Raw genomic sequence first — 21,565 nt, forward strand, 5'->3', positions numbered from 1 at the left:
GATAAGAATAACTCACAGTCTAACATAAAAATTTAATAAGTCAGTGGCTTTCCCTTAATTTCCAAATTCTTTACATGCTCTTCTTCATACAAAGCCGGAATATGACAGGGGATAAAATCTGTAAGAAAAATATAGTTGCAAGAGGTCATGGATGGGTGCTTGGACCACATTGTCCGTAACTTCCTTAGCAATAAAGCACTTCTAAGACTTGTTTGATGCAACTCTCCATGCTACTCTATCCTGTGCAATCTTCTTCATCCCTGAACAGTTACTCCAGCATACATCCTTCTGATTCTGCTTACTGTATTCATCTCTTGGTCTCCCTCTATGGTCTCAACTACTTCTTGCCCTAACTGCCCCTGAACTATTATAACTGCTGTCTGGTTTCTGTAAAAATTGTAAATAGCCTTTTGCTTCCTGTATTTTACCCCTGCTACCCTCAGAATTTCAAAGAGAGTATTCCAGTCTACATTGTCAAAAGTTTTCTCTAGGTCTACAAATACTATAAATGTATGTTTTAACCTTCCTTAACCTATCTTCTATGGGAAATCATAGGACAGTATTGCCTCATCCCCTAGTGATATGTGCTTCTAAATCTTTACATTTGTACTCTAGCCATTTCTGCTTAGCCTTTTTGCACTTCCTATCAGTCTCATTTTTTAGACATTAGTATTCCGCTTCATTTGGTTCATTTGCTGCAGTTTTGTATTTTCTCATTTCATCAGTTAAATTCAATATCTCTTGAGTTATCCAAGGAATTCTATTAGGCCCTGTCTTTTCACCTATCTGATCCTCTGCTGTCTTCAATATTCCATCTCTCAAAGCTACCCATTCATCATCTTTTGTATTCCTATCCCAAGTTCTTTTCAATCATTGCCTAATGCTCCCTCTGAAACTCAACAACCTGTGATTCTTTCAACTTATCCAAGTCCCATCTCCTTAATTTCCTACCTTTTTGCAGTTTCTTCAGTTTCAAACCACTGTTCATAATCAATAGATTGTCCACATTCAGCCCTGGAAATGTCTTACAATTTAAAATATGGCTCTTAAATCTCTGTCTTACCATTATATAATCAATCAGAAACCCCTCAGTGTCTCCAGGTCTCTTCCACATACACAGCCTTCTTTTATGATTCTTAAACCAAGAATTAGCGATCGTTAAATTATGCTCTGTGCAAAATTCTACAAGTCCTCTTTCTTTAACTACTGTCGCATTCCACTCCCCACCACAATTAAATTTTCATCACCTTTAACTCTCTGTATAATTTCTTTTAACTCATCATGCATTTCTTCAACCTCTTTATCATCTGAAGAGCTACTTGGCATATAAACTTGCAATACTGTGGTGGGTATGGGCTTCATGAGGAATTATGAGACAGAAATTCTGGCCATTACCTTCAGGAGGTGACAAGTTGGCATTGTTAGCAGACGCAAAGCAAAGTAAAAATGATAATATTATCCTAGGTTTTGGAACTATCAGCTCCTTCCTCAAGCAGGGAAGGTTAAAAGAGAAAGGCAGGTCACTCAGGCCCCAGTGTGAGAGGAATCCACCTATAGCGAGTTTGAGGAAATAACTAATAATTCCAAAAGCTAGAATATGGGCATCATTTTTACTTTTATTTGTTTATCAGTAGTACTATGTATATAGTCCAATAAGAAGTTCAAATATATGTCTTAAATACCGACATTTGAAACAATCATTTTTAAATCAATCTGCTGGTACCTAGCAGTTTAGCAACCTTTTTCTGCTCTAACCATTTCTTGCCTCTTTCTTTCCACCTATCTTTCCATCTTCCTTCTTTTCTACACTTCCTTTCCTTCACAATAAGTATGAAGTCTGGGGTCTAATAAAAATACTGAATTATATTGTGTGTCTGGTTATCATAATCATCATCACTTTTAAGATTATTGTAGAGAAAGGACCATTCCTACAAGTGAACACTTGTTTCTCAGGATGTTACTGTCATTGAATAACAGACTATTACTTGCTACAAACGCATCATGAATTGTCTATGAGTTTGGTGATGTTCATGGTACAGTGTTATCAAAAATTATTTACAAAATTTTGTGAGATAAATGGTACCTAGACACTAGATGCAGATTCACAGATGTATGTTCTGTCTTTGTAATTAAATGAAAGTCAGTTTGTTTTCTGCCATATGTATTTTGTTTTTTTAATTTATGAAGCATCTTCAGTGGCTTTTGTCCATTTTCTGATGACAATAATACAGTCATGTCAGGCATTTCCTGTAAAGGGCCAGCAACTTGTAAAAGAGGGTTGAGTGGCATCACATGGTGATCCAAAGAATGTCTGGCATGTTTTGTGCCAACTGAATTGTAATGAATTGTATCATGGAGGGACATTATGTTATACAATAACAGATAAACACATTTTTGGGTCATACGCAGACTGCAAATATTACTAAGGTTTCAGAGTACTAATGAACAACTGGCAATACAGAAATATTCATTGCGAGCAAAAATATAATATAGACATGAAAACGGAAGCTCATTAAGCTACTCCTACATATATCAAGAAATGAGTTTTCAAATATGCGGTAAAAGACTGTAACTGTAATGGTATTACAGATGTAGCTAATAGCACTAATTTTACTAAAGTATGGAAACTTTTACAAGGATATTGGACATTTGATCTCACAGTTTAAGAAGATATATACAGGTAGTTGGATGTGGCCTTATAGTAGGAACAATTCTGGTATTTACCTGCAATAATTTTATGAAATCACAGAAAGTCTAAAACAGGGTGGCCAGACATAGAATGCAGCCTCCAGTCTGCTTAAAACAGTGCAACCACATTTTGTTCATCCCTAGTGTACAATATAGCTTTTATTAAACAGCACTGCAGAGAAGTTATTCAATAATGTAAAAAGCTAGTGCTACATTATGCACTGATTTCTCAATACTGAGCAATGCACACACTACACACACATTATTTGATGATGTAACAGTACACCCACTATCAGCTGACATCACGATCATGACAAGTTATATACCATTGGAAAGCTGAGAAATCAATCTATTTAGAGGTTTATAACACATTTGATATCTTTTGATATTTTGTGAGTGATAAGCAATCAGTCCATCAAGAAAACACCCTCCAGAAATTGTGTAATGTGTCAAGGAAGGAAGACAAAAAGTAATACATGGTATGAGTGTGAGAAATTCCCAGTCGCATTGCACATGCCTGTACTTTTCCAAGAACACCACACCAATAAAAATTTCTAAAACAGTATTACATTCAATCCATATCATTTCATAAATAGTAAGGACAGATTTATAACGAATGCCTATAAAAAAATAGATACGAAGCCCACACCTACTACAGTAGTACAAGTTTATATGCCAACTAGCTCTGCAGATGACGAAGAAATTGAAGGAATGTATGATGAAATAAAAGAAATTATTCAGATTGTGAAGGGAGACGAAAATTTAATAGTCATGGGTGACTGGAATTCGAGTGTAGGAAAAGGGAGAGAAGGAAACATAGTAGGTGAATATGGATTGGGGGACAGAAATGAAAGAGGAAGCCGCCTGGTAGAATTTTGCACAGAGCATAACTTAATCATAACTAACACTTGGTTTAAGAATCATGAAAGAAGGTTGTATACATGGAAGAACCCTGGAGATACTAAAAGGTATCAGATAGATTATATAATGGTAAGACAGAGATTTAGGAACCAGGTTTTAAATTGTAAGACATTTCCAGGGGCAGATGTGGACTCTGACCACAATCTATTGGTTATGACCTGTAGATTAAAACTGAAGAAACTGCAAAAAGGTGGGAATTTAAGGAGATGGGACCTGGATAAACTGAAAGAACCAGAGGTTGTACAGAGATTCAGGGAGAGCATAAGGGAGCAATTGACAGGAATGGGGGAAATAAATACAGTAGAAGAAGAATGGGTAGCTTTGAGGGATGAAGTAGTGAAGGTAGCAGAGGATCAAGTAGGTAAAAAGACGAGGGCTAGTAGAAATCCTTGGGTAACAGAAGAAATATTGAATTTAATTGATGAAAGGAGAAAATATAAAAATGCAGTAAGTGAAACAGGCAAAAAGGAATACAAACGTCTCAAAAATGAGATCGACAGGAAGTGCAAAATGGCTAAGCAGGGATGGCTAGAGGACAAATGTAAGGATGTAGAGGCCTATCTCACTAGGGGTAAGATAGATACCGCCTACAGGAAAATTAAAGAGACCTTTGGAGATCAGAGAACGACTTGTATGAATATCAAGAGCTCAGATGGAAACCCAGTTCTAAGCAAAGAAGGGAAAGCAGAAAGGTGGAAGGAGTATATAGAGGGTCTATACAAGGGCGATGTACTTGAGGACAATATTATGGAAATGGAAGAGAATGTAGATGAAGATGAAATGGGAGATACGATACTGCGTGAAGAGTTTGACAGAGCACTGAAAGACCTGAGTCGAAACAAGGCCCCCGGAGTAGACAATATTCCATTGGAACTACTGACGGCCGTGGGAGAGCCAGTCCTGACAAAACTCTACCATCTGGTGAGCAAGATGTATGAAACAGGCGAAATACCCTCAGACTTCAAGAAGAATATAATAATTCCAATCCCGAAGAAAGCAGGTGTTGACAGATGTGAAAATTACTGAACTATCAGCTTAGTAAGTCACAGCTGCAAAATACTAACACGAATTCTTTACAGACGAATGGAAAAACTAGTAGAAGCCAACCTCGGGGAAGATCAGTTTGGATTCCGTAGAAACACTGGAACACGTGAGGCAATACTGACCTTACGACTTATCTTAGAAGAAAGATTAAGGAAAGGCAAACCTACGTTTTTAGCATTTGTAGACTTAGAGAAAGCTTTTGACAATGTTGACTGGAATACTCTCTTTCAAATTCTAAAGGTGGCAGGGGTAAAATACAGGGAGCGAAAGGCTATTTACAATTTGTACAGAAACCAGATGGCAGTTATAAGAGTCGAGGGACATGAAAGGGAAGCAGTGGTTGGGAAGGGAGTAAGACAGGGTTGTAGCCTCTCCCCGATGTTGTTCAATCTGTATATTGAGCAAGCAGTAAAGGAAAAAAAAGAAAAATTCGGGGTAGGTATTAAAATTCATGGAGAAGAAATAAAAACTTTGAGGTTCGCCGATGACATTGTAATTCTGTCAGAGACAGCAAAGGACTTGGAAGAGCAGTTGAATGGAATGGACAGTGTCTTGAAAGGAGGATATAAGATGAACATCAACAAAAGCAAAACAAGGATAATGGAATGTAGTCTAATTAAGTCGGGTGATGCTGAGGGAATTAGATTAGGAAATGAGGCACTTAAAGTAGTAAATGAGTTTTGCTATTTGGGGAGCAAAATAACTGATGATGGTCGAAGTAGAGAGGATATAAAATGTAGGCTGGCAATGGCAAGGAAAGCGTTTCTGAAGAAGAGAAATTTGTTAACATCCAGTATTGATTTAAGTGTCAGGAAGTCATTTCTGAAAGTATTCGTATGGAGTGTAGCCATGTATGGAAGTGAAACATGGACGATAAATAGTTTGGACAAGAAGAGAATAGAAGCTTTAGAAATGTGGTGCTACAGAAGAATGCTGAAGATTAGATGGGTAGATCACATAACTAATGAGGAAGTATTGAATAGGATTGGGGAGAAGAGAAGTTTGTGGCACAACTTGACCAGAAGAAGGGATCGGTTGGTAGGACATGTTCTGAGGCATCAAGGGATCACCAATTTAGTATTGGAGGGCAGCGTGGAGGGTAAAAATCGTAGAGGGAGACCAAGAGATGAATACACTAAGCAGATTCAGAAGGATGTAGGTTGCAGTAGGTACTGGGAGATGAAAAAGCTTGCACAGGATAGAGTAGCATGGAGAGCTGCATCAAACCACTCTCAGGACTGAAGACCACAACAACAACAACAACAACATAAAAAAATGATATAATTTTGGGACAGATGTGTAAGACAAAACAAAAAATTTAAAAATTTAAACAGTAAATATAGGGTTGACTATGGGGAAAAATTTTAGAAAGCGAATGGATTAAAAGTTATACATTTTTGTCTACAACATCTGCAGAACTCAGTTTTTCTTGGGAAAGCAACTATCAGTCAACACTGTAAATGGAATTCACAATAACAAATCTTTTGTCTGTGTTTTCCCCTTCAACTCTTCAATACATTCATTTGTACACATAGTTTAAATGACAAAATACTGATGTTCTGTTTTATGCACATACCTTGCTGTTGGCAAAAAGCAGACCAACTCCCTCAAGACACACTTGCAGTAAGCCACCTTCACCAGTTCGCATATCTTGTACTGGGAACTCCCCTCCAAGTTCTACTCCGGCCAGAGCACCACTACCTCTTGCTGCTGCCCGCTCCATTGCTTCTTTTATGCAATAGTAGAGATCTTTACACTACAACAAAAAACATACATTTCATGATAAGATACAACTGTTACTTAAACACATTAGAATAGTAAACCAAGGAAAGCAGAGCAAAATAATGTGACTGCAAACATATACTCTGACAACAAAACTTGACTCGAAGAGGTAATTTCAGAATATAAACTGACATGACTGTCCCAACTGATAAACAATTTTTGAAGAGGAGACTGTGTAAAATCAAGTTAATAAATGATTACCATAATAGAAATAATAGCTATAAAACACAACAAAAATTTTTCCATTCACCATTATGTAATTTTTTTTATAATTCACATAAAATGTAAGTGATCTCATTAACTTTTTTGTTTCATTTATTCATATGCAGTAGTCCTTCGGAAATGAAAGAGGAAATGGAGACATGGAAATATCAAAAAATATTTTCTTTCCCCTTTTTAATAGTCAAAGAGGCAATTTTTTTTTAATTTTTTTATTTTTTTTAAACGACATTCATATTAAATCTCAATAATTTCTTGCTTTGGCCTGCTAGCTCATCTATGAACATAACACTGGGATTGGTATTCTGTGGTGCACTTTTCAAAAACATTGAAATTTCAAAATGTTCTTAAAGTGGTCTTATTTTATTTTATTATTTCTATGACTACATTTTCTTAGTATGTGTTAAACATTTTTGATTTGGATTGCAAATTAAGATTTAATTCATGACACGAGTCTATGACAAATGACAGTGGAAATGGAAAATTAAAAGAATCAAAAACACTGTGACAATTGCCTCTACAATCCTGGAAGAAGGTAACAAAGTAAGATACACTGGAACTTCACTGAACAGGAGAAATTAAAGCAATTTGGAGTGGATATCGAATAACAAATGTAAACATTGGTACACTCATACTTTGTCTGTGTTAGTACCAATTCATTACATATCTTGTGTGTGTGTGTGTGTGTGTGTGTGTGTTATGTTTTGCCACAGATTAAAGAGATTATATCATATGGGGTTATTTGATGCTACAACTGCTGTTTGCATAGCATAAGGAATGGTTTATTTATGTTGGAGATAATTTGTCTAGGTATGAGTCATAAAGGTCCAATACACTGGTTTTACAGGGCCTTCTGGATAATTCTAAAAAAGAAATAAATCAACAAATTGCTACAATAGACAGAAGGAAAGATTAATGTTTTGCAAAAATAACAGGTATTGTCATATGAAGCAAAAAAAAAGTTTGGAAGGTCATGTGCTCTGCTCTGAATATTTCTGAAACAAACCATATCCTAAATATACTTTTTTCTACTACATTTGTCAGTTCTAATTGGTAGGGGGGGGGGGGGGGGAGCATGGTGTGCTGCACAAGAGTTTACATACCATGGACATTCTCATTAATGGCAAACAAGCTAGAATTTCAATGAATGGAGTTAAGCTGGCCTACATGTTCAGAGAGGCATTGACTATACTGCCAAAGATTTCGAGACAGGAGAAGGAAGGTATTACAATCCAGCCTCCCATTTCACCACCACCTCAACCACATGGTGTGCTGTGCAGGAGTTTACATACCATGGATATTCTCATTAGTGGCAAACAAGCTACAATTTCAATGAATAGAGTTAAGCTGGTCTACATGTTCAAAGAGGCATTGACTACACTGCCCAAGATTTCGAGACAGGAGAAGGAAGGTATTACAATCCAGTCTCCCATTCCACCACCACCTCAACCACATCAAGACGAAGCAAAACGCATGACTTGCTCAGGAAGATACGTTCAGTTTCCTGCCAGTTACAAAGAAGACTTACCACACTCTGCTCTCGCCAAGGGGGCTCCTGTAGTGACTACTACACACTGACACCACAATCGGAACGTGCAACTGTCACTTGCATCGAAGTTCGCGCATCAGTGCAAAATGAAGGAAGAAGAATACCATCCTTATGCCGAGCGTTTTCGCCACTAGGAGCATGGTGATTTGCCTGCAGTGGCATGCCTCATTTGCTCTTAGAATAGCAGAGCAACTACATATTTTTACTCTGTTTTGGAGAGATTCTGTGACTCTTGTTGATATAGTAATGCTTCTACATAACTGCAAATGTGGACAGTTAATAAATCTGTTTGAAGTTCCATCTCGTCTTTCATTGTACAGAAGTTCAAGTGCAGGATTTTCTCACATAGTTTTATCTCCCATCAGTAACAATGATGCTTTGCAGAACATCTCTCTGAGTATACAGCAATTTGTTGTTCTTGAAATGATTTCATTGGGAAAAAAAGATACATATTACCATGTAACAGCTGACATTCAAATTATGTGAAGTAATGAGTGGTAATGTTGTAATGGACAATGTTTTATATATGCTTGATGCAAGTGTTTATTTATTCTCAGATGGAGCAGCAGCATATAACACTACAATATGACATTTGGCTGTAAAAGTACTAAAATTTGAGGAAATGTCAGAGGTGACATCATGTTTTGTGAATTCCCAAAGGAATGCAAGTCCCTCTCTCTCAGTTATGGTGTACTGCCACTCTTACTTAAAGAGTCCTGCTTGCAAATGCAATGGTTTTCATATTATCATGATCAGCCTCATCCACTTGGTACAGGTGTACACCCAATCCAAAATCTGCATTTTCACATGCCAAGTTCAACTCTTTATTCAAGTCTTGATGTGAAAGTAATTGTGAGCTACACAGCTGTTGCTTAATCTCTTCAAACTACTGTTGGCATTCCTCAATCCACTGCAGAAGCTACCAGAGACAGTGAGAAAGAGCGCTTAAAACAGTATTGGTCCATACAAAAGCCAAAAGGTGCGTGAAACAGTCTACACCAAAGCAGAAGATTTTATAGAAGACACAACTGGAATCTAATGAAGTTTTCCCAAGATTGTTAGGAAGGAACCTGTATTTAGATCAACCAATCAAAACAGGGGCAATAGCATCTTTGAATATAAGTAAATTCTTGATAACAGTTCAGGAAAGTTGCTGGCAATTCCGAAGAATGATTGAGAAGTTATACAGTCAGCTTGGGGCAACTAGATAAGTTGTATGAACGCTGAGGAAGCAAAAAATCCAAATACGATAGAGGGCTATATGGAAACAGTAAGAGGAATGCTGGCACACTATTAATGGCCATCGATCAAATCGAGAGAACAACAGAAAATTTTAACATGTTTTCAAGGTCACAGAGGCTACTGCGGACAGCATGCTGGCTATGGCCACCAGAAAACGGTTTGAACAACTACACAGTAAGTTTAGTCGGCCAGCAGGGAACAGAATGTAAACAACACTGGCATGCTGTGGCGTGACGGGAACAAGTAAAACTAAATCTCAGGGTCCTGAGGCAATCCAATGAGGAACAGACATTGTAGGACCAGTGGAAATGTCAACATGCAAGATTGAACATGCAGCTGCCCAAACTGATGAACTGATGCAGGAAAATAATGAAGTACCTGATGAGACCATACAGCCGATAACAGAAGAAGATATTTTTGGAACCAGAGAAGATGTTTAATTTGACTCTAGAAGAAAAGTCAATGCTGTGCCGCAGAAGCTGTATATGAAATGGTTAGAGCACAAAAAAGGATACCAAACTTTCCAGGGAATGTAATATGTATTACAATTTCTGCAGGTGCAAAAATCAAGGTAATTAAAGAGTAAATCTTAGTTACAATGAGGCTATATAATGAAGATTATGATGTATAGGTACTTGTGGTTCCTGTGTTAGCATTAGCCTGGGTATTAGGTGTTGACTGTTTGATGGATCACAAAGCTCATTTGACATTTTTGTAGAGGTGTAAACAAAAGGAAAGGAAGCTGTTGTTGATTTCAAAGGGAGACCTGATATTAGGGAAATGGTAAGAGCCACTATGTCATATTGTTTGTATGATTTGCAGTTAGAACACAGAAACCCATAGAGGCAGAGCATTATGCAAGAAGCAATGAAGATAGAAAGGCAAGGCAGGCACAGAAGATCTTGAACTTGTAGTTGATAGAAAATACAAATCACGTAACATCAAAACTGGAAAGAATTGAAACAGCTGATAGAGATTTCTAGAAGGCGTAAGCAGATTTTTTGTCAAGTGAGCCAGAAGTAATAAAGAAGGCAGAATATAAGCTTCAGTGAGATAACGTGAGGCCTATTTTGTACCACCATATGCAATCCCATAGTCAAAATGTGAAACAATAGAAGAGGAGATTCAGAAGAAGTTACAGATGGGAATTACTGAACAGTTGACAAGACAGTATAATAGCTGATTATTTCTGGTAGAAATCCAACATCAGATGTGTATTGGATGCATGTACAGTGAACAAGGTAACATTTGCACAGTGTGAAAGATCCAAATCTTTAGAAGAATCACTCCAGAAATTTCATGGGGTGAAGGTTTTTAGTAGTATCAATGACATGTGGTCAGGATACTGAACGATCCTCTTGCACAGGGATTAGATGGATAGATCACGTAACTAATGAGGAGGAACTGAACAGAACTGGTGAGCAGAGGAATTTGTGGCACAACTTGACTAGAAGAAGGAATAGGTTGGTAGGACATGTTCTGAGGCATCAAGGCATCACCAATTTAGTATTGGAGGGCAGTGTGGAGGGTACAAATCATAGAGGGAGACCAAGAGATGAATACACTAAGTAGGTTCAGATGGATGTAGGTTGGAATAGGTACTTCATGATGAAGAAGCTTGCAAAGGATGGGGTAACATGGAGAGCTGCATCAAATCAGTCTCTGTATAGGGTAAGAGACATTGAGGAAGTACTATTTGATTCATCATATAGTCTTTATCAGTGTGTAAATTGGTCATCACAGGATTGGAGGCTGTGTATTCCATCACACACAACTGAAAGCTGGCATTGTAGACAATTTTCAGTAATGCCCATTTTGGTGCAGACAAATTTTGTATATTTTTTTGAATGAAAAGAAAGATTTGTAAGAATCTCTGCATGCGTGGTGAATGAAGAAATACAGAAGGTTCGTCATGAGCATAAGAGACTAGTATTGTATTATAGGCATTGAGTGTCAGAATACTGTTGAGCTGGAAGCCATGAAATCTGGTAAACATGACAGAAAACATCATGTGGAGACCATCAAGCCATATCATTGAGAAGATGGAGTGACTAGCATGATCACAGTTTCTAACCACTATGTAGTGTAAAAAAATTTAGTGACGTATGTGACTCTGTGGATAGCTATCTCTGTGCAGTCACAGTTATTTATTAGTATGTAAGAGCATTTTGTGTGTTTAGACCTATGAAATGAGTACACTCAAAAATAGTGAAACTTTTTGTAGTACTGATAAGTGTTATTATTCTACATAATCCAACAATCTGCCTATACTCTGTATACATACGGTAATAAAATTTATTTCATGTACTTATTTTTGCTCTGAAGAAGCAAGATGGCTCAAGTTTCCATTTTGTAACTAAAGTCTCACAATATGTTGACACATTGGAGGGTTTTTCCCTGACATATATATTAATCACTTTTATACTGCATTTTTGATATATAATGAGCACAATATCTGTGATGTTCATAGGCTCACTGACAATTTCTCTTAGCTACTTAATTTCATTTGCCCTGTTTAATATTAGCTGAGTACAGTGTAAGGACTACTACTGCTAGACATAAGCTAAATGTATGATTTACAGGCCAGGAGTAGGTCAGCACTGATGGGGCACAGCTGCATTGTTTCATGTGTGCTAGAGATGGATTACCATAAGGTGGAGAGGACGGTCTGATGAATGTGCATTGTGGCTATCATATGCTGTAACAGCAGCTGCTTAACCTGCAACTGCAAGTGGGCAGTGCCATAACACAGCAGCCCCTCCCCAATTATCCATCTAATGAGCATCACAAAGGTGCAGTACTGTGAATTACAAAAAAATTTCTTGTGAGAACTGTCAAGCTGAAGTGAGCGTGCACCAGGGACTTAAATAATACTGTGCTTTCTTATATACACTATCTTTTGTCTTCGTGATGTAAAAACTGTTCAATATTATGACTATTATGTTTTGTTCTAACCTTCATGATTCTACTATGTGGTCATTATCTATCTACATCTGTATCGGTGAGATGGACTAAACCCCCCCTCCCCTCTGAAATAACCTCTACCACAGGGACCTTATTTCTTGCTTTTACCAATTCTCTTCTAGACTTTGAAAACATTTCTGTGTGAGAATGTAAGCACACTGTAGTATCACTCCCTTACCTGCTTGCCTACTAATTATTTATTTTATTTAGTGCATGGCATTTAAGTACATAATAATACTATCAGAGAGAGCTTGTTTCTTGCTTTCCCTGGTTCTCTTCTAGAATTTGAAAACAATTCTATGCAGGAATCTAAGCATACTGTAGTATCTCTACCTTACCCACATGCCTATATTGATAAACACCTCTCTGTGAAGTGCAGAGCACAATTGTTGAGAGGCATTTTTGGCTTCCATAATGTGTATATGCTTCAGTGCTGACATATTGCATGCAGAAAACAAATTACAATATTTTGTTGGAGCAATTAAAGTTTTTACCATGGAAGCTGTGTATTTTACATCAGTGCTGATGGCTCACTTTTGGTGATTTATTTGAGAATTTACAATTCTGAAATTATGTGATGAATTCCAAGAAAACAATAAACTGCATCATTATGGTTACAGTACACGTAATGTGGACTTGATTAGATCTGATTGAACATTCTAACACATCAGGCAAAACCTCACGAGCATAGATACCTTTTGTTCAGACTTCATACCACTAAATCCTGAAACTGCCTTGTCACAAACAGTCATGTGTACACGTGTGAAAATAATAAGTAATGCCACTAGAATGGATGATGCTAATTGAAAGATTTGTACTACCAATCTAATTCGAACAGTATTTTCTGTGTTTTTGCTCCAAGTATTTGTACTGAGTGATTAATGTTTCAACAACAGACTTCAATATATTTTAACTACATTGCTGAAGTGCCAATAAATGATCTCACAGATAATATGTTAAATCAATGTAAATGGTGCAGCTTATTTAATGGTTCATTGCACAATATATTTGAATATCTGCCAGTTGCTTGTGGCTGTCATTGTGTGGGTAGTTTCCCAGCCTGCCATAACTGATAACATTACAGGATTCTATCTTTAGCTGGTAGTGGGAGAAGCAAAAGAACAATTGCCACAGGGAAACTAGGTACTTTGGATTTACACATGTGATCATAAAACAATTCAATCCTTATGCCTATGCTTATGAAACTTTGTGCAGCATTTGTGAATGAGAGACCAAAAATTCCAATTATTTTGATGCCTGGGCATGTTACAATGTGAAGGACACATCCAAGAAATTTGACATAAATATATAAGGTTGAATTTTGTGATAGTGGTGCATTAGGAAAGATGCTTAGAATATCGCTCAAACAGCTAGTAAACTACTCTACAGTTATTGACAAATTATTCAGGCAGATTTGAATAGATTGTGGCAGAACAATTAGTCTAAGACTATCAGAAAAAGTGATGTGTAGAATATTTTTGTTTTCTGAACTCATGTTTTCTTTTTATACATGGTTTCCCACAAGTGCATTCCATGTCCTACTTAGCGAGTATCTTCTTTCTAGTGTTGCATGTATTCAATTCACAGTTTAATAGAGTGTGTGGTTTTAATATTCTTCACATTTCATTGCAGACTGGCGTTTCCAAAAGTGGTGTCCCCAAAGAAGGCGATGTGCAATCAACAACACATCATACATGAGGATACTCAGTTGGCCACTATGGATGCCCCTCCTGTCAAACAATTCAGAGGAAGTAATTTCTTTTCCTCCAGTGCCAACAAATGTTGGACAAGAGCTGGGTACGTTGCATGATTTGCAGCCCATGAACAGTTCATTGACTAGCTGCACTGCATCCTCTGAATAAGTAAAGTTTAAAGTTTCAGTAAACTGCTACAATTTCTAAGTAATTCCAAAAATATATCCTGGGTTGGACACAAAAAAATATGGCAAGCCTGTCTATGTATCTCTTGATTTCACATTTACAATTTTATCATAGTATCATGGTTAATTTAACTAAAAATGGACTAATAGTTCCATAAATGCTGCCAATTGCTGATGTGTTAAAATTAATTTACAGCCATTTTCCTCTTAATTCATAATTTTTACAGAGGAAAGTATATCACTTTTCTCCAGAATGCACATGCTTATAATGTGATAAAACTTTTTAACAACAAAAGACAAAGACATCTGATACAGTAAAAAAGAACACCATCTAATAGAATAAAATTACTGTAGTAACTGAGGTAAGACTTTAACTTATACTGTATGTGTTATTTTTCAGACAAAAATACCTCCCCTTATCTGTATTTTCTTCTTTGTGAGACACTGTAACAACCGGAAAAGGTAGTTTACAATAATCAGATGGAATACAGTATACATTGGAAAGCCTTTGAGAAGTGACTGCAGTAAGTCAGTAGCGCATTGCTCCCATATCCAAACTGTGGGATCCTACAATTCAGTTTGTTAAGGTTTCACCATTAATATTTATTTAAAATGCAGGAACTTACATTTTAATATTAAATACAGTATTGTTTGAGTTTCTACTAACCTTTTTCGTATAATATTTATGCAACTGTGTCTGACCACCATTTCGTCTCCAAAGGCACAGCACCTTATTTTTTGGGCTGTACGTCATGTTAACAAGCCGTTCAAACCACCACCGCTCAACAATTGTACCATTCACAGAACGCAAGACAAGTCCATCTTCACGAACTTCAAGGAACAGTAAATCACCAGAAGGATCTACACCTGCATGAACTGTAAAGCTTTGTCGGTGCATCTGCCTTGAGCCTAGTGGCTTCAGATCAATGTCATTGCCATGCTGTAAAAGCAATATTGAGAAAAGTGCTTCAACTCTGTACGTTCAATTAATTCATATCACACATTTCTTGCATGTTTGTAAAGTTAAGTTCTATCTATTTACAAGGTTATACTAAGACTTAATTATTTTATTTAAACAATAACTAACTTCATTTTCTTCTAAAAAGTAAAAGAATTTGTCAAGCAGATAGCATTTTAATTTGGTTGTAGTAAATTTTATTGTCTATTCAACTATACAGAGCACAATATAAAGGTTCAGAGATCTTTATCTTTGCGCAATCACCCCATTCTGTAATGGATGAGTAATGTATAGTATGAGTCATTTTCCCTTTCACTGTTATGCCTATAAGAAGGTTTCTTTATTTCTTTAGCTGTGACGGATAATTGATTCCAAATGCCATAAGGAGGATATTGTATAGTGATGCTGTCAGAATACTTATTTAATTTCAAGAAATTTAAGTGGGGACACTATATGTTCTGATTTAATATTTTTGTATAATAAATGCTTTCTTTTTCAATGTAGAGTTGGCCCAAGTGTACTGTGATATTATAGGCAAAACAATTTTTTTTTTCATTTAAATGTCCAAAATCTGTTCTTACTCATGACACAAAATTATAGAACCTTGGTATTTCAGACATTGCATAGCTAATTTTCAGTTCAACTTTCATCAATGGCCACACTTGAAAATTTTGTAGTCTCTTCCTCATTTAATGAGTTTTCTTTTAGGGTAATTGTTAATGGAGAAAGTGAGGCAGCAAATCTTGTGAAGAATGCAATAGAATGCACTGTTTTTCATCAAAGATGAGTGATACTCAGTTTCAAAGACTCAGTTCACTGTTTTCAAAGAAATTAAAAAAGAATTTTTATGTCCATGACATCCTCCTCCAAAACAATAAAAGTGTCCTGAAGCCAACTTGTCTCCCAAAACCTGTGACAGTATCTTGAGTGTTCACAACATATACAAGTGTCAGTATATGATTCATATGGCCTCTGGGACTCCCTACAGACAGGAAAGTGATATTAGCAGAAAATTGTTGTAAAATACATGAAGACTTGCAAATGATTATTGCTGTGTGCAGGAACTGGCATCTGACTCTCAAGTTAATGCAATGTAAAGCCCATAACCAGATAAAAAGTATGATATTCTCTGAATATGCCAACAGAAGTAAGCCATTAGAATCAATGAAATCAGTCAAATATGCAAGGAGCATGGCAGCATGTTTATTGTGCAGGATTCACCTGCAGGTATCCTTAGTGTGTGCAGTGATGAAGAGAAAAACAATGTTTTGTACTATATGTTATCTTACTCAAACTGTATGTAAATCAATGAATAACACAGTTCAGCTGCTAAGACACTGACCTCATATTCTCAGCAGGATGGAGTTTGCTCTGTCCAGCCATCCTGGTTAAGGTTTTCTTAAGTTTTCCTAAATAATTTCAGCTAAACGGTTCCTCCATCGAGGCCCTAGCTGGCCACCTGTTTTATCCCCATAAAAAAAAGCATACTTATGTACTCTCTCTCTCTCTCTCTCTCTCTCTCTCTCTCTCTCTCTCTCTCAATCTCTCTCTCTCTCTCTCTCTCTCTCTCTCTCTCTCTCTCTCTCTCTCTCTCTGTGTGTGTGTGTGTGTGTGTGTGTGTGTGTGTGTGTGTGTGTGTGTGTGTATTCTGAGTTTTTGATTTTGATTGCATTACCATGACAATTCCTATATCATGGTGGGATGTTGCTTGGATGAATATGCAAACAAATAAATTTATCAGTTTCATTTATTAATACACCTAGGAATTTGGCACAATTTGCTGAGTCAAATTTTTTGTCCCCATAGTTTATTTCATCTCTACATTGTGTTGATTGTTTTGTGGTGAAATTAACAACTTATGTTTTGATGAGCACAACTTCTTATCATTTTAAGAGAGATCCCGCAATAATATTCTGCCACAGTAGTCACTGAAAACTTCTTGCATTGCCCCTTCACAGCCAAATCTGTTTCATTCAGCATCTCCCTATCTATAACCCTATGCTTTGTTTTACACCTATTATGCACTAGTCTCTGTTTCTTTAGTAGTCTCCTTATAGTAAATATTTACCATGGAGGGTCCCTCCTATCATGAACTGTTCTACTACGTAGTTACCTAGTTAGTGAATGGTGTAATGTAGCAGCCTCAAATCTCTTCTTGGAATGTGTGATACACAGCTTTTAATGTATTATTTGATACTATTTCGCAATTATTATCCAATATTTAATGCTGTGTGGAGGAACTGCAGATTACATACCTACTGACACCGAACACAGCACATCTTCAACAGAACTATAAATTTTAATAATTTTTACTAATGTGCTTATGAGTTTAGAGTAAGCTAAAATAAAATTGTTAATTAAAAAACTTTTGTAGTGCAGTTATCTTTATATAAAATTATCATTTTTAGATCTCCAGAATATGGGCATACAAATATCAAGATCATTTAATAACATATAACATGAAGTACAAAGCAACTTGCTGAAAAACAAATGTTATTCTTAAGTGAGATGTGTAAATGCTAATAATCAAAAAGATTGCATTACTTAGTAGAAATTTGGTTTTTTATAACTAAGTGAAATTTACTGCATATATTTTATGGAGTTTAAATTTGGAAACCACAAAATAAGAGCCCACTGATGATGCTGATGCAGAAACTTCAGCAAAACATGTCTGGGAAATAGAAGAAAATATAAAATTGTGTTTTGCTCAAGGTGCACCCCCTCCAAAAAAATCTGCTTCTGTATAAGTTTTTCTCCACAGTAAATGACATAAAATTCTGTTTATAATAATACCTAAAACTGACTACATTGGTAAGGCTTTATCAAAGTGTCCATGGCTGTAACAGCAGAAAGAGTGGCAGCCAGTTGGCAGTCATTAAGGATGCTCATAGAAAGCAGCACGATAGAATAGCAGTTGTAAAAGTTTGTTAATGGCAGTAAGCTAGACTTATCAGTTAAATTAAGTCAGTTTTTTTCTTTCAAAAAGTTAGCCTCTGTGAATCACAAAAAGGATCCAACATGTTTCAAAAGCAAAGACTACAGTTCTCATACAGTGAAAAAAAATTGACAATAGCATTTCCTGGTACAAGTCACCTCCATAGCTGAGTGGTTAGCATGGCTGATTGCCATCCAAAGTATTACGGTTTAATTCCTGTTACTGCCATGGATCTTTCATTGGTGACAGGACTGTAACAGGTTTCACTCATCCTCATGATGACAACTGAGGATCTTCTTGAATGAGAAGTATTGGCTCCAAGCAAGGTCAGCAAAGCTGACAATGGCCAGGAGAGTGGTGTGTTGACCCTGCATACAGCATCCAGATGATGTCATTGGCTAAGGATGACACAGAGTTTGGTCAGCCCCAATTGGCCCATCTGTGGCCACAGCAGTATAGCTTTGATTTAACTTTGATCCCCCTCTCCTCCCCAAAGAATCGTATGATTTGCTATACGTCTCAGTTAGTAGCTGAGGCATATGCAGTCTAAAATTAGAATTGTTGGACTTAATTTTTTTTATGTGTTCCACAAGAACAGGAACATTACAATGGTCAACAATTCTTTTAAACCTGAACAACAGTTCTTCGAGTCAGCTTTCTGTATCTAGTATTATATGAGCTCCAGGATTTTAGTACTATCAGCTGTATGGAGCATTTCTTTGGATCTTACACTGACACTTCCAGGTCCCTTACAGCTATTGTTAACTGGGATGGATGGTGAGTCATCTACGTTATAAAATCCTTGTGTGCACCCTACACACAGTCAGCTAAATGGGTAGCAGAATCTGATGAGTTATGCACACCAGACCCATTGGAGGCTCTACTGTTCTCATTCCTAAGGCTCAAGACCAGGAAGTTGCATCCTAGCTTGTTACAGAACCTTTGAAGTGTCTGGCTCAATTCTTCAACTCAACTCAGAATCAGGGGGCCATGATCAGTACTGGAAACAATACTGCAAATTGTGAGCATCTCTGGAAATCTATGAGCAACGCCGGTCTTCTCAACTTTCTCTGGCAGTCGCTGGAATGATCCAAGTATGATCTTGGAGCCCAGATGACAGGCATTGTTTGTTCCAATATCCAGCACTATCTGCACCCTGTTCCTTCAAGGGCAGCTAGAACAGTCTCTTAAATATTTTGAATGAAGCCCACAGGCACACACAACGAGTGCACCTGCTGTTCCTTCCCATTCCTTGTTGCCATTTTCCCAATGGGTACCATCATTTACCATACATCTGAGCCGCCAAAATTTAATAGATGCCTGACCTTTTTTTGCATTTGCCTCCTCTTGACAAAGGACACAGCAGGTTTCACAATAAGTAAAGTGAGCCTCAGTGGTTCAGTTTCGGTTTCAGCAAAAGACAGCATCTTGAACTTATTGGTTAGGGGGACAGGTATAACAGCCTCTGTTCTTCCTGGTTTCTATCTTCTCTGTATAACCCTTACAAAGACACATCACTCACAGAGTAGTGGACAAGCAGTGATAGACCTATACTTCCTGTAGAGGTGACAGGATCCACAGCAGAGGATAGTACTTGAGATATTTGGTACCACAGGTACACAATTCTTGGGAGCTCTTACAATCCACCTATTCATCACAGCTTCCAAACATTTGATAACAGTCGAGGTGATTTCCACTGTTTATGAATGTCAACTAACACATCCTGTGTTTGAGAACAGCATCCAAAATGGGGCTGCATTGTGGCTGGTGCAAAGTTTTACAGAACAGTAAACAAATAGTTTTAAAAATAAGCCTGCTGCTTCTTTATCAGTTCCTGGATATGTTAAGCTAAAACCATTACTAATTCCCTTCAAAAATTGAAGCAGTTAATACATAAAACAAGACAGTCCAACAGCCATTGACAATTTGATATTGGATCCAACAAGTATTAGTAACTTAACTGTGAAACCAATAGTCAATTTTTTTATGACCATGCTCAGATGTTAACAATAACAGACAGAGACTGGTCAGGCACATATCACAGAAGGAAAGCATTGGCTCCCAGAATCATAAACAATGGCTCAGTCAGAGTGTTTAGAGAGAAACTATGGGAGAAGTGCTGAGGAGAAATTTATAAGGTAGACAGAGCAGATGGAAAACTGAACTGTTCCCCAAACATACTACAACAACACTTTGGGACATCTTTACCTCTAACACAAACAAGAGCGAAATTGAACGAAGGAGAGGGCTATGATTAAAATATCCTGCACTGGGAAGGGAGAGCTCTACCATATTCAGAGAACAAGCTGTAGACAAGAACCAAAACTCCATTGCCGCCAGTGTTGTAGATCCCTTTAGTCTGTTACTGAGAAAGTGATACACATGTACCATGCTCAAAAAAATAAAACACACCAAGAATGGAATAAAAACTACTTGGAATATTGTTAAACAAGAAACCAACAAAAATATCAGTACAACCGAAATTTAACCTCCAGAAAATACAGTAGTTCTGACATGGATCGTGGCACTTTCAAATCATTTGCCACCAATCATTACTGTCCCGCAATAGCAGCAAACACTGCACCCACTAATAAAAAATCAAATAGACGTACACTGTCTTGTGCAGACATTGCATGCATCACAAATGACCATTAGTTTACAAAATACAATACTCCTAATGAGATTACAAAATACATCAGTTTGCTAAAAAACAGTAATTTTGCTCACTATAATTGTTTTTTGCAACAGAATATTAAAATCTTGAGCAAATTTGACAGTCTTAGCCTTAAGTTATGGACCAATAACCAAGCAGTTTGCCCCCCCCCCCCCCCCCCCCCTTTAAATCAACAAATGAACCTTAATTATCTTTGTAATCAATCACTGGGTCAGGGTATATTTCCTTACAGATTCAGATATTCTGTAGTAACACCCAATCTACAAAAATAAATAGAAGCAAACACGTTCTTATTACAGACCTATGTCACTCATACCAGCATTTTCAAAAGAGTTAGAGAAACAGATCTATTCTAGAATACTGACTCATTTAACTCAGTAGCATTTGTTAAATGCATCACAGTCTAGCATTCATCCAGCAGTGCAAGACCTCTCTTGGAGTCCTAACAAAGCCAAACCAGAAAAAATATCCTGTTGGTGTATTCTGTGACCTTTCCAAAGTTGCTGAATGTGCAGCCCAAAAAAATGTAGTTGTCAAAATTAAGTATTAAGGCTTGATGGCATCCCTATACAAAAGGTGATTTCTTCTCTTCATAACAGAAAGCATAGTGTCTCTGTGACAGGCATTATCCCAAAAATGAAATTAATCTCATAAAGGGGAATCATACAAAGTGTGATCTTACAAATATCAGTATTGGACAGCTATTGTTC

At 37.0% G+C, this 21,565-nt stretch overlaps 1 protein-coding gene across 1 annotated transcript in view; it reads right to left on the reverse strand.

Moving 5' to 3' along the window:
* LOC126474447 (MAP kinase-activating death domain protein) overlaps positions 1 to 21,565 on the reverse strand; it is a 596,268-nt gene that overhangs the window by 117,742 nt on the left and 456,961 nt on the right. Inside the window, exons 32-33 of the mRNA XM_050101918.1 lie at positions 14,956 to 15,228; positions 6,230 to 6,409 (exon numbers count right to left, since the gene is read on the reverse strand). Coding sequence (XP_049957875.1) covers positions 6,230 to 6,409; positions 14,956 to 15,228 — 453 coding nt within the window. The remainder of the gene's footprint in view (positions 1 to 6,229; positions 6,410 to 14,955; positions 15,229 to 21,565) is intronic.

The sequence above is a fragment of the Schistocerca serialis genome, chromosome 4 (assembly GCF_023864345.2).
Source record: "Schistocerca serialis cubense isolate TAMUIC-IGC-003099 chromosome 4, iqSchSeri2.2, whole genome shotgun sequence".
In the NCBI taxonomy this organism is placed as follows: domain Eukaryota; kingdom Metazoa; phylum Arthropoda; class Insecta; order Orthoptera; family Acrididae; genus Schistocerca; species Schistocerca serialis.